At 57.5% G+C, this 13,615-nt stretch overlaps 1 protein-coding gene across 2 annotated transcripts in view; it reads right to left on the bottom strand.

Moving 5' to 3' along the window:
* Positions 1-13,615, bottom strand: part of CACNA1C (calcium voltage-gated channel subunit alpha1 C) — a 475,916-nt gene that overhangs the window by 57,723 nt on the left and 404,578 nt on the right. For both annotated transcript variants that reach the window (XM_057703176.1, XM_057703175.1), the window contains exons 22-29: positions 12,215-12,321; positions 10,194-10,281; positions 9,577-9,684; positions 8,384-8,436; positions 7,932-8,078; positions 6,477-6,678; positions 4,509-4,667; positions 3,909-4,019 (exon numbers count right to left, since the gene is read on the bottom strand). In XM_057703176.1, the coding sequence (XP_057559159.1) occupies positions 3,909-4,019; positions 4,509-4,667; positions 6,477-6,678; positions 7,932-8,078; positions 8,384-8,436; positions 9,577-9,684; positions 10,194-10,281; positions 12,215-12,321 (975 nt within the window). The remainder of the gene's footprint in view (positions 1-3,908; positions 4,020-4,508; positions 4,668-6,476; positions 6,679-7,931; positions 8,079-8,383; positions 8,437-9,576; positions 9,685-10,193; positions 10,282-12,214; positions 12,322-13,615) is intronic.

Raw genomic sequence — 13,615 nt, 5'->3', positions numbered from 1 at the left:
CACTGGCCATGTGGCCACATGGATTTAAATTAATTTAAATAAAATTAAGAATCCATGCCTTGGCTGCATGAGCCAAGAAGCCCGGGAGGCAGGCGGCTGTTCACAGACGGTGGGCACAGAACCTTCTCATTCCTACAGACAGTCCTGGCGCTGGCCTGGAGACCTCGTTCACCCCTCAGGTTGAAATGCCTTTGGGCCCCAGTTCTCCTGCATCGGGGGTGTCCCCGAGGCTTCAGGTGCTCTCACGCATGAGAGCTGGGGGCCAGGGGGTCGATGAGTGTTTCCACTTTGGTTCCACTTGCTTTCTGGCTTGTTCTTGGGTGGGAGGGAGTGGAAAAGGGCTTTGATCACAGAGAGCTATGGGGGCCTGACACACAGCCGCTCCCTGAGCAGGCAGCTCCAAGGTGATGGGAAAGTCTCAGAAGCTGTCCCCGCTTCCTTACCTGCCAAGGCCTGGGTGAGCCCTCAGGGTGGGGGTGGGGGAATAGTTGGGAACCTTCCCACCTCCCTGGGCAAACCTGCTTCTCTGAGCCTGGAGTCCCTTCTCCCCTTGTCGTCACCTGCTTGGTCACGGTCAAGAGCAAGTCCCAGGCACATCATCACCCCGTCCCCCCAAGCTGACCATGGAGCATCTGGGGCTGGCCCTGCCCTGGAACCTCCATGGTCACTGCAGAGCCACCCAGAGGAGCTGAAGCCTTGGGACCCCCAGGGTCATCCTACTGACCCTAAAAGACTTGGGTTAAAGTTCAATCTGGAGTTTTAACTGGGATTGTACTGAGAAAAAAATGACATCTTTATAATAATATTGAGTTTCCCAGTTCATGAACATGACATATTTCTCCATTTACTAAGTTTTCTTTAATTCCTCTCTGTGAGATTTCACAGATCTTCTGTAAAGATCTTAGAGGTTTTTGGTTAGATTTATTCCTAGATACTGGATATTTTTCAGTGCTTATCATAAAGTGTACCTTAAAAGTTTTTTCTGTCTTTGCTGATAAATTTCTGTTCGTGATCAGAGGACAGTCCAACCACTTAGTCATCTTCAGACCATTCTAACCGAAACCTTTTCATGCTGACCAGGTGGACCCTGCACAGTCTCAAAGGGCCCAGGGACCATCAGGAATGTCCAGGGCTTCCTCACGCTAGGGGAGAAATTCCCTCTGGCCATTAGGTGTTGAAGACACTCCTGTCACCTGCCCCACACCCTTCAGATAGAGTATGAAGTTCAGGAGCAGGGCAGGGATTTACTTGAATCCATTTATTTTCCATAAAGCGTTGGATGGAACAAACGAAGACCAAGAACATCAACTACCACGGGGACAAGGAAAGAATGAGGCCAGACTGCAAACCGATCGGTCGACCAGCAAGCCAACCACAGAGACCAAGGGATAGACAAGCAAGCCAAACAGGTCAGCTGCAAAAACCCGCTATTAGGACTGATGTCAACCCCTGTGTCCTTGCTGCCTGACCTCCTTCCTCAACTGACCTCCCGGTACGAACTCACATGTGGCACAAACACGCCATCACGTTAGGAGCACTGGTTCTAGGGCCAGACCCAGCTAGATATTTCCACCAGAGCTTCAAGTACTTTCTGGTTTGGTTTTCTGCCTGGAAATGTTGGGATGCTTTCCTTGGAGTCTATTTCTTAATGAGAATCCAGGAACTCCACCTTCCTCCCAACTGGACAAGCCTTCTTGGCGGCCAGGCCAGGGACCCTTCCCGCTCTGTTGCCAGAAGCCCCAGCAGAGTATTCCCAGAAAAGGTCCCTTTCCCTTTCTCTTTACACCACAGACAGACCCTGCTGCGTGTGAAATGCAAATGCCTCCAAGGTGGCTCTCTTACTTCCTTGGAAAAGTCTCCCTGATTTTACCCCATCTTCTCACAACAGAAAACTAGAGATGGAGGAAGTTGGGTGCTTTACAGTTTAGAACACCCTAACTGGCTGCTTCCTGGGAAAACTGGCTTGCTCCTCAGTCTTCAGGATTCAGGGAGAGTGTTTTGCAGGCTGAGGCCCCTGCAGCTGTCACTGCCACATGCTCCTTAGGGCAGGTTTTCCCAGTGCATCTCCTGAGCTCCGGAGCCTGACTCAGGAAGTCCTCTGCAGGGCCCTGCAGCCAGCATCGGGCATCATGAGAAACACGTCTGAGTCAACGTGGAATGACTCAAGGCTTTGAAATATTTAAACTGTATGTCTCACAAAACTGGGTGTAAATGATGCCAGTTTCCCTCCCGGAGGCTGTCATCTGAATCGGAAGCTCAGCCCCAGCGGCCTGGCCTCCCAGCCTCCCAGGGGTGCACTGAAGCAGGCTGTGAGCCCACCAGCTGCCGGGCTCCGTGGCCTGGAACAGGACCACAGGGGCCCCACAGACGGTGGCCAGGGACATTCCATGGTCTTCTCTGCCCCTAAATGGGACTGGGCTTAGAAGGGAAAGTGAAAAAGAGTTTACTTGCTGCCTTGGATAAGGTAGGAAAACACCATTATTATCATCAAACGACACTCATGAGGAGTCTTATTCTCTGAAAATCAGAGTCCCAGACATTCTCGATGAGAGGGGAAGACTCAGCACGGTAAGACTACGGTCTGTCTTGTCTTTGAAGCGCCTCAAAGGTGGTTTCCTTCTTTCTGGAAAGTACCCAGCAGAACACCTGGTGTGGCGGAAATTACATCGACTACAAAGTCAGATTTACTGCATTCTAGTCCCAGTTCTGCCGCTTAATAATGGTGTAATTAACACGACACTTAATTGCTCTGCGCGTCACTCCCCTCTTCCCTAAGACAAGGAAGTAATACCTGTCTTGGAAAGGCGTCTCGAGAATTCCACTCAGTGAGGTGTGTGTAGCACACCTCATTGAGTGGTGACTGAGAAATACTGGTGGAACATTAATTCAGAGAAGTCGAGGATCCTGTCACTGAACAGGGATCCGACAGCCAGGGGGCACCCCTCCCGGCCTGACTAGCCTAGGGCAGGTGAATACCTGAATGGAAATGAAATATAGGGCCAGGGACGCTGCTTTTTGCCCCCTGTTGACCTGTGTTGCATCTGGAAAAACTAGTAAAGGTGGAGAAGAGAAGGTTCGGAAAGCGGCCCTGCACGATCCTCTTAGAACCAGTGCGTCCCTTCTCATCGCACCCCCACCCCACCCCCCCAAAAGAGGTGCAGCAGCCAGGAGCCTCCGAGCTGCTGGGGCAGCCACCCCCTGTGAAGCCCAGGACAGTGGATGCCGGTGATCCTGACTTGTCCACAGGGCTGGAGATGGAAAGCCTGCTCAAACCTATTCACCCTCCATCCTTGAGGCCCAGGAGCGGGTCGGTTAGGGATAATCCAAGTGACTTGGAGCCATCCTGTCCTGCCCTGCCTCGCTCAGCCAATGGCTCCAATCTTCTCTCCCAATCTTTTTTTCTAGAAGCTACTTACAAGTAGCAAAGCACAGACATTTGCATGTCCATCCAAGGGGCAATGATGCAGCTTTGAGGCCCCCTGTACCCAGCCCTGAGCAAACACAGCCCCAGCTGAGCTTTTACAGCCAGGTTCTTAGTCTGTGAAGCATATGAACTGGGGAGAGAACAGAGCCTAGGTGGGTCTGGGGGGCTGGGCCTCGAGAGGTTTGGTTTCCAGTCTCTTCTAGGTGATGTGCTGGGGGTCAGGGCCAGGGTGGGAGATGAGGACCATTCTGCCTTCCCTGGAAAGAGGCTTGGCTCAAGGACATCCCTGTTCCCTGGGTCCAGACCACAGTCCAGACCGCGGGCAGAAATTCTGCTTTGGGGCGGGCCTGGCTCAAGCCCTGCAGGCTCAGGAGCTGCAGCGTTTATCCTTGGGAGGATACGGTCCTTCGCTGAGACTCTGCCCCACTGTCCCCCCAGCCCGAGCCCAGGCGCCGTGGACCAGAGGCCCATCTCAGAGGCCTACCTTGGGCTTGAAGGCGATGAGCTTCAAAATCATCTCCACCGTGAAGAGGCCGGTGAAGAGCATGTTGAGGATGTTCATGGCGATTTTGAACAGGCAGCTCTGACCGTAGTGCTGGGGGAGGGGCGGGGAGCGGTCGTGAAATGAGGCGGGGGCTCCCTGCTCCCAGCCATCCCCTCAAGCAGAGACCCTCCTGAACCCAGTCTGGGGGCTGGCCACTCCTGCGGGGGCCAGGTGCACGCAGGAAGCCCTGTAGGTCCTTCCCTTCTCTGCCATCACTACAAACGCAGGAGGGCAGAGGCCTGTGCTCCTGCTCTGATCGGGGGACAGCTCTGCCAGCCTCCTGGTCCTCGGGAGGGCTCCACACAGCTCGGCCCCACCGATGGTCATGGCCACTTTAAGGTCACCTGTGCTCTACTTCCCTCCCTCCCTCCATGTCATCAACCCAGGGTCCTGGGATTCTTCACCCTGGAGAAAGGACGCTTGTGTTTCTCCAGCTGCCCCTCCCGCCCCCCCCTTGGCCAGCGTGACAGTGACACGTCTCCCATCCCTCCCCCCACCCCCTGCCCCCGACGGGCACCACGGCCGGCCTGCTGGACTGACCTGCATGGCCAGGCAAATGGTGTTGAGCAGGATGAGGACAAACATCAGGTACTCGAAGTAGGTGGAGTTGACCACGTACCACACCTTATACTGGTGCTGGTTCTTGGGGATGTACCTCCGCAGGGGCCGGGCCTTCAGGGCGTACTCCACACACTGCCGCTGAGGGGGGAGGGGGGTCAGTAACCCGGATGGTGGAGGGGGTACTCCACACACTGCCGCTGAGGGGGGAGGGGGGTCAGTAACCCGGATGGTGGAGGGGGTACGCCACACACTGCCGCTGAGGGGGGAGGGGGGTCAGTAACCCGGATGGTGGAGGGGGTACGCCACACACTGCCGCTGAGGGGGGAGGGGGGGTCAGTAACCCGGATGGTGGAGGGGGTATTCCACACACTGCCGCTGAGGGGGGAGGGGGGTCAGTAACCCGGATGGTGGAGGGGTTACTCCACACACTGCCGCTGAGAGGGGAGGGGGGTCAGTAACCCGGATGGTGGAGGGGGTACTCCACACACTGCCGCTGAGGGGGGAGGGGGGTCAGTAACCCGGATGGTGGAGGGGGTACTCCACACACTGCCGCTGAGGGGGGAGGGGGGTCAGTAACCCGGATGGTGGAGGGCGTACTCCGCGTACTGCCGCTGGGGAGGGGGAGGGGGAGGGGGAGATGGGGGCTGAGTAACCTGGATGATGGGGGTGATGGTGGAGGGCGGGGGTGCACACCCTGGGGGTGGGGGTCTCTGAGAGGCAGAGAAATCATCCACTGCTTTAGCTCGTTTACAGGTTGAGCTGCTGCTACTTGGATGTTTTTGGATTTTCTATCACTCCCTTAACCAGGGAGAGACCCTCTCTAGTCAGTTCCCATCAGGACGTAGTCAAGGGGTCTCGGTGATGCCCACCGTACTGCGGATGCTCGGTGGCACTTGGTAAATACTTGCTGACTGACAGTCCGTCTTCTCACGGATGGTTTCCCAGCCACAGACCCTCCTCAATGTTCCTTCCCCATCTTAAGTCAATCTTCCTTACTTGCCAGTGTCCATAGACCAGAAGTCACAGCTTATGGCCAGAGGATGGGATCCTGGGCTGACTAGACTCTGGTCGTCTCTGTGCTGTGCCTGGACCCCAGGTTAGGACCAGGGGTCACCCAGGCCCTTCTCTCACCCCTGGCCTCCACATCCAGCTTCTAAGCCCAACCAGCTCAACCATCTCTACCACCATCAACCTGGTAGTAGCTCAGGGTCTAACCACCTCTCGTCTATACTTGCTAATCAGCCTCCCTCTCTCCTGGCTTCCTTACAATCCGAAGTCCACACAGTGGCCAGAATGGGAAGTCTAGACCCAAGGCATGGAAATCGGAGCCACGAGGGGTCCAGTCGGCCTGATGGGGGTGGGGGGTGAGGGGGCACTCCTTCTCTAAGCCAAGCTTGAGTCCCCCACAGACGGGACGCATTTCCCGTGGACACTTCCTGGCCCCCTGGCCGCACACCCAGCCTACCCTCCAGGCTGTGGAGCTCAGCCCAGGGCCGGCGTGGCTGTGTCCCTCCTGGTGAAGCCCTTCCCACCCTCCGCACACACATTCTACAAGAAACCTCTGTTCTACAAGAAACCACCTATCAGTGGTTTATAAGTCGTTCTCTCCCGGCCCCAAACCTCTCACTCTCACTGTTGTGGTTTCTTTCCTCTTTATCCATGGTGCCGAACCCCTGGGCACCTCCTGACTCGTGGGCTTCTAGGTGGGGGTGAGAGGGCCTTTCACAGACCCCCCCCTCCCCGCCCCCCGCCGGCACTGTGTCTCCTTCAGGGGCTGTTAACAAGCCCTGCTGGCTGAGCATGGCTGCCGGGCTTGCGTTCCCCCTGCCCAGGGCCTCCAGGAGACACTGAGGGGGCACCCGGAGCTCTCTTCTGACCCCAGCCTCCCCAAGGGGCCCAGGCTGTAGCCCCCTCGCTGCCTAGTCCCTCGCCCTCCCGGGGGGCTACCTGGTTCTTGTCCAGCTCGCAGTTCTTGTACTCCTGCTCCCCCTGCTCCTGGAAGGTGACAATGACAAAACCCACGAAGATGTTCATCATGAAGAAGGCGATGATGATGATGTAGATGATGAAGAAGACGGAGATCTCCACGCGATAATTGTAGATGGGGCCCTTGTCCTCGGTGTGGGAGTCGATGGAGCGGTACAGCAGCCTGCGGGGAGACAGGCCCGTGGAGGGCGGGGGACATGGCACCGCTGCTTCCAGGGGCCTCCAGGGCGGGGAAGCAGGAAACAGCTCGAGGCTGAGAGTCAAGAGATCCGGGTTCAAGCCCTAGCTCTGACTCTTACTGGCTGTGTGACGTGGGCAAATCACTCAACTTCTCTGAGCTCAGATTCCTCATCTGCAAAGTAGAGACAATAATTCCGGACTTTCCTACCTGGCACGGTAGTTGATATAACGTGTATGAAGGTGTTTTCAAACTGGCAGGAACTGTCTAAATGTAACATGAGTCCTGGACATTGATTTCAAATACTGGAAATATTGGTAAATATTGAAACAGTTTTGCTGTTTCTCTGGCAGAGACTTGGAGGATGTTACAGTGAACATAAAATAAATCTGAGAACAAATACCCATTTAGAGAGAAACACTCGATAAAAAGACGCCCCAGGCGCTCTCAGATCCTGAGCAAGTGTCTGGTTTACGCTCAGGTAGCCTGTGTCTACTGCCTGCCTGGACCTGGGCAACATGCCTGTCAGGCTGCTTCTCTTTGCAGCCGGGTTTCACCTCCTCTCCTGCCTCTGTTACTCCGCACAGCACTTGGCTGTTCTCTAGGTATTACTGATATTTTACCATTTAATAATGGTGTCTCTCACTGAAGATCCACGTGCTATTGTTGACTTAGAAATATCTAGAATCTCCTGACTTTTAGATGATCATGTCACTGGAATATACGTGGGGCCGTGGGCGAAGCAGGTGTCTATACAGAGATACACAGAGCCCCTCACGGACAAGCCTGGTAGAGGGGATGCAGCGTTAAGGCCGCCCAGGCTGGTCCAGGCCTGGCAGTACTGCGTCTGCAGGAACTTTCCTCTGCAAATGCAGACACGGCTCCCTCCAAGGAGACTGGGGCATAGTCCAACCCATGTCCGTGCTGCTGGGAGCGGCGGCCTTCAGTCCTATGGCACCCCAGGGGCCCCCTCACTCCCAGATGTCATGAGGGTGATGACAGACATCACTGTAGCTCAGACGAGGTTGGGGAGGGGAGCTAAAAGAAGCTCGCTTTGTACTGAAGTTCCAAAATGTTGACATCTTCTAGAAAAAGAAGAGCGATGTTTTGGCAGTGATCACGGCCTACAGGTGGTTCTGCAAACACACACTCACTGCCTAGGGGAGGATGCAGATAAGTACGGTTTCTGGGAAGGGGTGTGGGGCATGAACGAAACTGGCTTGGGTCTGCATACTCACTCTGGCCATCCCTCAAAGGTGGAGACGGTGAACAGGGCCATCATGGCTGCCAGGACATTGTCAAAGTCAAACTTGCTGTTCTCCCAGCTGCGGGGCTGGATGATGGGGTGGTCCACCTCCCCGTCCTTGTACGTGATGTAGTTCCCCCTGAGGGAGGAAGGGTTCATTCTGGGGTCTCCCATCTCCCCTTAACCTACCCACCAGTGACTCTTGGCTTGGAGGTGGGATGGGACTGGCTAAGCTTAGACCCATAGTTCTAGCCACTAGGAAGACGTCAGGGGTAGAACATTCAGGAATAGATGATCATACGTGTTACGTCATTGGGACCAGACAACCCGTGGGTAAAAGTCCAGCCACCATTGCTGTCAGAGACAGAACGGGCCACCCCTGTCTCAGGACAAACCACCAACTGCCCAGAGTCAACCAGCCTGGCTGCTGCCAGCCGTACTCACTTGCACTCGGCCTCTGTCTGTTTGGAGCTGTCTGAACAGGTGTAGAGCTTGCCCTGGAAGGTGGAAGAGCAAAGTGATTGGAGATGCCCCTAATCGAGGATCAGTCAAAAACTGATTAGTGATCATCTCTGCAGCCAACTCTGCGCTGGGGTCTCAGGACAACAGTGTAAGGAGAGCAGAGCCCAGACGGGAAATCAGGACTCGGAGCAGTCGGTGCACAAACACACCCTCGGCCACCGGGACTCAACCAAAGGGACCCCCAGGTGGCGAAGCTGGACCGCTAGGCAGGTCTGATGGGGGGGGGGGGAGGGGGATGGGCAGGGCTAGCGGCTGAGTTCAGTGGGGGAAATCACGGTGCATTTACACAGTGGAGGGGAGCTTCAGGTGGAGAAGAGCAGAAAGAGAAGGTCTGAGGCAGAAAAGGGCAGGAATTAGGGACCCGGCCTCCCATCCCTGAGGGCCCACTGCAGGCACAGGGCGAGAACCCGGACCCACCAGGGCTCTGCAGTGACCAGGTGGGGGGAACTCGGTGCTGTGGTTACAGGGAGCCCCGTAGGTTCAGGCAGGTGACTGACACGGAGGGGTCAGGGGATGGCAGTCCCTCTGCCGTTCTCTACAAGGCAGGGCCGCGGCTGAGAAGGCCAGGTGGTGACGGGGCAGCGGTGCCTCCGTGCTGACCCTCCTCCGGGCTGGGAACCAGTCCTCCCTGGGTCAGGACTAGTCCTCCTCAAGTCTGGGAACTCGTGAGTCCTCCTCAGGTCTGGGAACTCGTGAGTCTTCCTTGGGTCTGGGAACTAGCCCTCCTCAGGTCTGGGAACTAGTTAGTCTTCCTTGGGTCTGGGAACTAGCCCTCCTCAGGTCTGGGAACTCGTGAGTCTTCCTTGGGTCTGGGAACTCGTGAGTCTTCCTCAGGTCTGAGAACGAGCCCTCCTGTGGTCTGGGAACTAGTGAGTCTTCCTCTGCTATGGGAACTAGTTAGTCCTTCTCTGGTCTGAGAACGAGCCCTCCTGTGGTCTGGGAGCTAGTCAGTCTTCCTCGGGTCTGGGAGCTGGGAGGGGCTGTGGGGAGGCCGCATCCATCCCTAATGTGACCCAGCACCATCCCCTCCGCGTCCCTTCTGCCAGCTCCCGTCCGGGCCCCGGAAGCTGGAGGGTGGGAAGGACGCAGGGCCACAGATCCGGCCGAGACCCCACCTTGAAGAGCTGGACGCCGATGCAGGCGAACATGAACTGCAGCAGCGTGGTGACGATGACGATGTTCCCGATGGTGCGGATGGCCACGAACACACACTGCACCACGTGCTGCAGGCGGACAGGGGGGTCGGTCCGGGGCTGGGCTCGGCCCCCTCTGGCATGAGCCTCTCGGAGGAGGCGCGGGCAGCCCTTTGGCCACGAGTGGGGGAATCAGACTCAAAAGGCAAAGCGCCCTCCCGGGTCTCAGGGTGACGGAGCCTGGGGGAACCCACGTCCTTCTGGGCTCCTGACCACAGGGACCAGAGCCCTGCTAACTTCCCATGTGCCGGGGCGGCAGTTCAGGGGCCTTATCAGTACACGGCGCTCGGGGTCATCTGCGGGTCTCCTTTTGCAAAAGTTTTGCTGCGAAGTTGGGATTGTGAACGGTGGCCTCTGCTGTGGCTCCGTGCATCACGGAACCGGGACATGAAGTGAGGCTGAGCTGCTGGCAGGAGGGTCCTGGCTCCTACCGGGGAGCCTGACCATTGTCCCCACCTCCTGCCCGCCCGTCACCTCACGTGAACCCCCGGGCTGATGCCTGCTGGGGTGGGGTCCCTGCCCAGGCCCGCCCGGCTCACCTTCAGCCCCTTGGCCCTGTTGATGGCCCTCAGGGGCCTGAGCACCCTCAGGACTCGCAAGATCTTCACCACGTTGATGGCACTGGACCTGCGAGGGAGGACGGGCGGGGGTGAGCCTCTCCTGCTCCTGGTCCAGCAGCACAGAGGGGTGAGCCACGTCCCGGCAGGAAGTCCCAGCTGGACTGGAGAAACTGGGAAGTCTGCTCGGGAATTTCTCGCCCTGGGACCGTTTCCTACTCCCGTCTCCCACCTTCGGGGACCCGGAGCTGGCCTGGGAGCCGGGGACGTTCTTGTTGGTGAGCAAATCGTAGGAAAAGCATTTACCACGAGTCATTAGCAGTATAACGTGCTATTTGCGCAGCGTTTACTGTGCTGAGGAGATGTAGGGCCAGGCAAACCTCCTCCAAACCCGGGCCACTGAGGTTCACGTCCTAACTTTTCAGAACCCTAGTTTCTTCATCTGTAAAACGGGGCAGTGATCACCTTGTGAGCTTGTTGCAAGGATTAAATGAGAAAAGGCACACAAACCACTTAGCAGCCTGCTTGGCACGTATGATGCAAATCCATGGTGGCTTATATTGTCATGAACTTGAAGAAATACTGTGCGAATGGTGGGACTTCAGGTGGGGGAGATGCCTGGTGCTCACCTGCAAACCCAGGTCCCAGGCGTCTGCCCACCACGCTCGCTCTGCACAGCACACCCAGGCCCAGAGGCAACGGCTCCGACACCACAGAGTCCGCGCACCTGGGATGCCGGGGCCCAGCCTGCTCCTCTGGTAGCACAGGCCGCTGCCGCCCTCCAGGGGCACGCAGGCCCCTCACCCTGGTGGACGCTCTTAAGTGTCCCCACCCTCACCGGCTAGCTGCCTTCAGAGAGCCTCTACCCTCCTTGGGACCTGAAACACGCGGGTCCACCAGCAAGCGCTGACCTCATTCCTCGGCGTCAGGATGACGTCTGCTGGAGAGGGGGTGGGGGAAGTCCTGAGTCTCTGGTTCTCGGCTCTCTGATCACAAAGGACTCAAAGAGCTGCCTGATTCGTCCCAGCATCTCAGGGACAATGGGAGGGATGGAAAGGCCAGATTGAGGGGGGAATTCTTGGTTCAAGGTTAAGAGGGATTTAGTGGCAGTGCTGGGATTGGACCCGCAGGCTCCCAGGCAGACAGTTTGGGGTAAAATAACAATCACAGCAAAGGGTCTCACGCCTAACCCCTCCACCTTCACTCCTTCTAGGCCGACCATGGGAACAGCCTCGGGAGGGAGCCCCAGATGCCTCTGCGTGCCACTGGGGTGACCTGGGCCAAGTCTCAGGTCACGACCTCTATCGATAAAATAGTGATAACATTGCTGGCCCTGCTTGTCTCATGGGTTCTCTGAGGGTCAGAGAGAAATGTGTCAGGAAAGTGCTTTGGAACTTGAAGTACAGTGGATAATTAATATTATCTGCTGATAGATTTGGGGAGAAACTGGTAATCAGATCCTTTTAAACCTGAGCACATTCACACCTAGGCTGTAGGTGGAGTTGCCAGAGAGTGTTTAAAACACCTAAGGCCTTGGCCGTAGCCCAGAACAATTAAATCAAAATGCAGGGTGGGGGGTGGGGGGTGGGGATCCAGGTAAAGGTCTTTTTTTAAAGCTGCTCCGATGATTCCCTTGTGCGGCCAGGAGGGAGGACCAGTCCCTCCTCTCTCTCCCTCCCTCATCGGGGGCTCTGACTGGAGACAGGCAGGAAGGGGCAGGGCAGGCAGGGGAGTCAGGGCTGGCTGTGGCCATGGTGGGCCTGGGGGCTGAGGGCGCCCACGGAGCCCTCCCTCTCTTGTGACTGGGTCGGACCCGCCTGCTCGGCGAGATCCAGACTCGGAAACAGAGCCTCAGTTGGGCCCATTACCCCAAGTATCCCACCACTGAGGACGCGGATGCCAGAAACCAAAGCTGCAGTCAGGCTCCCCGCCCCCGCCCCCGGCTCCCAGCTGTCCTCTCTGACACGCGCCCTCCTCAGGAGGGGCCGAGGGGCCCCACTCACTGGATGCCGAAGGAGATGAGGGACACGCTGACCACCAACAGGTCCAAGATGTTGAAGTAGTTCCGGCAGAAGGAGCCCTTGTGCAGGAAGGCCCCGTAGGCGGTCATCTGGGGGGACACGGAGAAGCGCGGTCCGAGCGGCCTCCCAGGCTCCAGAGACCCCCTCACCCCACCCTTCCCCCCACAGCACCCCCCCCCCGGCAGGGCCCAGACGAAGAGCAGGGAGGTGATGGAGGGCGGGGGGCAGGCAGGACAGGAGGAGACACGGTGCCAGGGCAGCCTCTGCTGCTGCTGCTGCTGCGACCCCTGCAGGCTCCCCGCCCAGGACTGTCAGTGACCCTGCAGGCCTGTATCAGCAGCCCCTTCGAGGGGGCCCCCCCCGTTTCCTGCTGCCCCTCGTCACGTGTCCATGGCTGCAGCCCCGACAGGCCCCTTGCGGATGCCGCCAGGACTGGGTGTCCCGTGTGCTCAGGTCCCCACCCCCTCCCCAAACTCTCTCCACCTCAGGACACGGGCATCTGTGGGGAGGTGGGGCACCCCCCGTGGGGGACCAGCCACCCTGGCTTCTCAGGACTTCCCTGGTTTAGTCCCAGGCAGCCCCTCGGTCTCGGGCAAACTCTAATGCCCAGTGAGAAGCGCTACCGAGAACACTGGCCGTCAGCATCCGTCCACTTCTGAGGCTCAGACAGTGCTGACGACCTGTGCCCAGTACTCTGAGCTCCTTTCTACTGTCTGGTTCTAGAGCCGTGTGTTCAGAGGGGCCGTGGGCACCACAGCAAGAGCACAGCTCTGGAGCCAGGCCGCCTGAGTTTGAATCCTCCGCCCTGCACTTTATTTGAGTGCCTGGGACGAGTTACTCAACTTCCTGGGTCTCCTCTGAGAAGTGGGGTGATGACGGCCTCTACCCTGGGGGGTTGTAAGCGCCCTCGGGAATTACACGTAGTGCCCTTGGGGCACTATCCTGCAGACAGCAAGCTCCACGAGCTCCTCTACAGAGAACTGGACTCGGCCAGAGAGCCAGGACTTGAATTCAGGGTTCCTCTTGCCGTGGGGGGATGATCAGTCCCCCCCTGTAAAGCAGCGTCCCCTTTCCTGCTGTGTGAGGCACCTAGAGAACCACATGAGAGCCTCCTGGAGACTTAGAAGGGACCACGTAGGGGGTGATGACTGTTGCCGGTTTGTTGTCACCAACCCCTTGGAGTTCAGCCTAGAGCTGCTGTCGAGGCTCCACAAACACCTGTCCAATTTCACTAACTAAGAGCCAGTGGATTTCCAGGTGAAGGGCTGCAAGGCCACGGCCGTGAAAGGACAGCCAAAGAGGGAAAATTTGGAGCTGATGGCTTAGAGCCTGGGAACAGCGCTCTGGTCACCTGGGGCCCAATTTATCTCTTTGGAATCAGAG

Source organism: Hippopotamus amphibius, chromosome 12 (genome assembly GCF_030028045.1).
Source record: "Hippopotamus amphibius kiboko isolate mHipAmp2 chromosome 12, mHipAmp2.hap2, whole genome shotgun sequence".
Taxonomy (NCBI): domain Eukaryota; kingdom Metazoa; phylum Chordata; class Mammalia; order Artiodactyla; family Hippopotamidae; genus Hippopotamus; species Hippopotamus amphibius.
The sequence above is the reverse complement of the archived record's forward strand: the minus strand, read 5'-3'. Positions and strand labels throughout refer to the sequence as shown.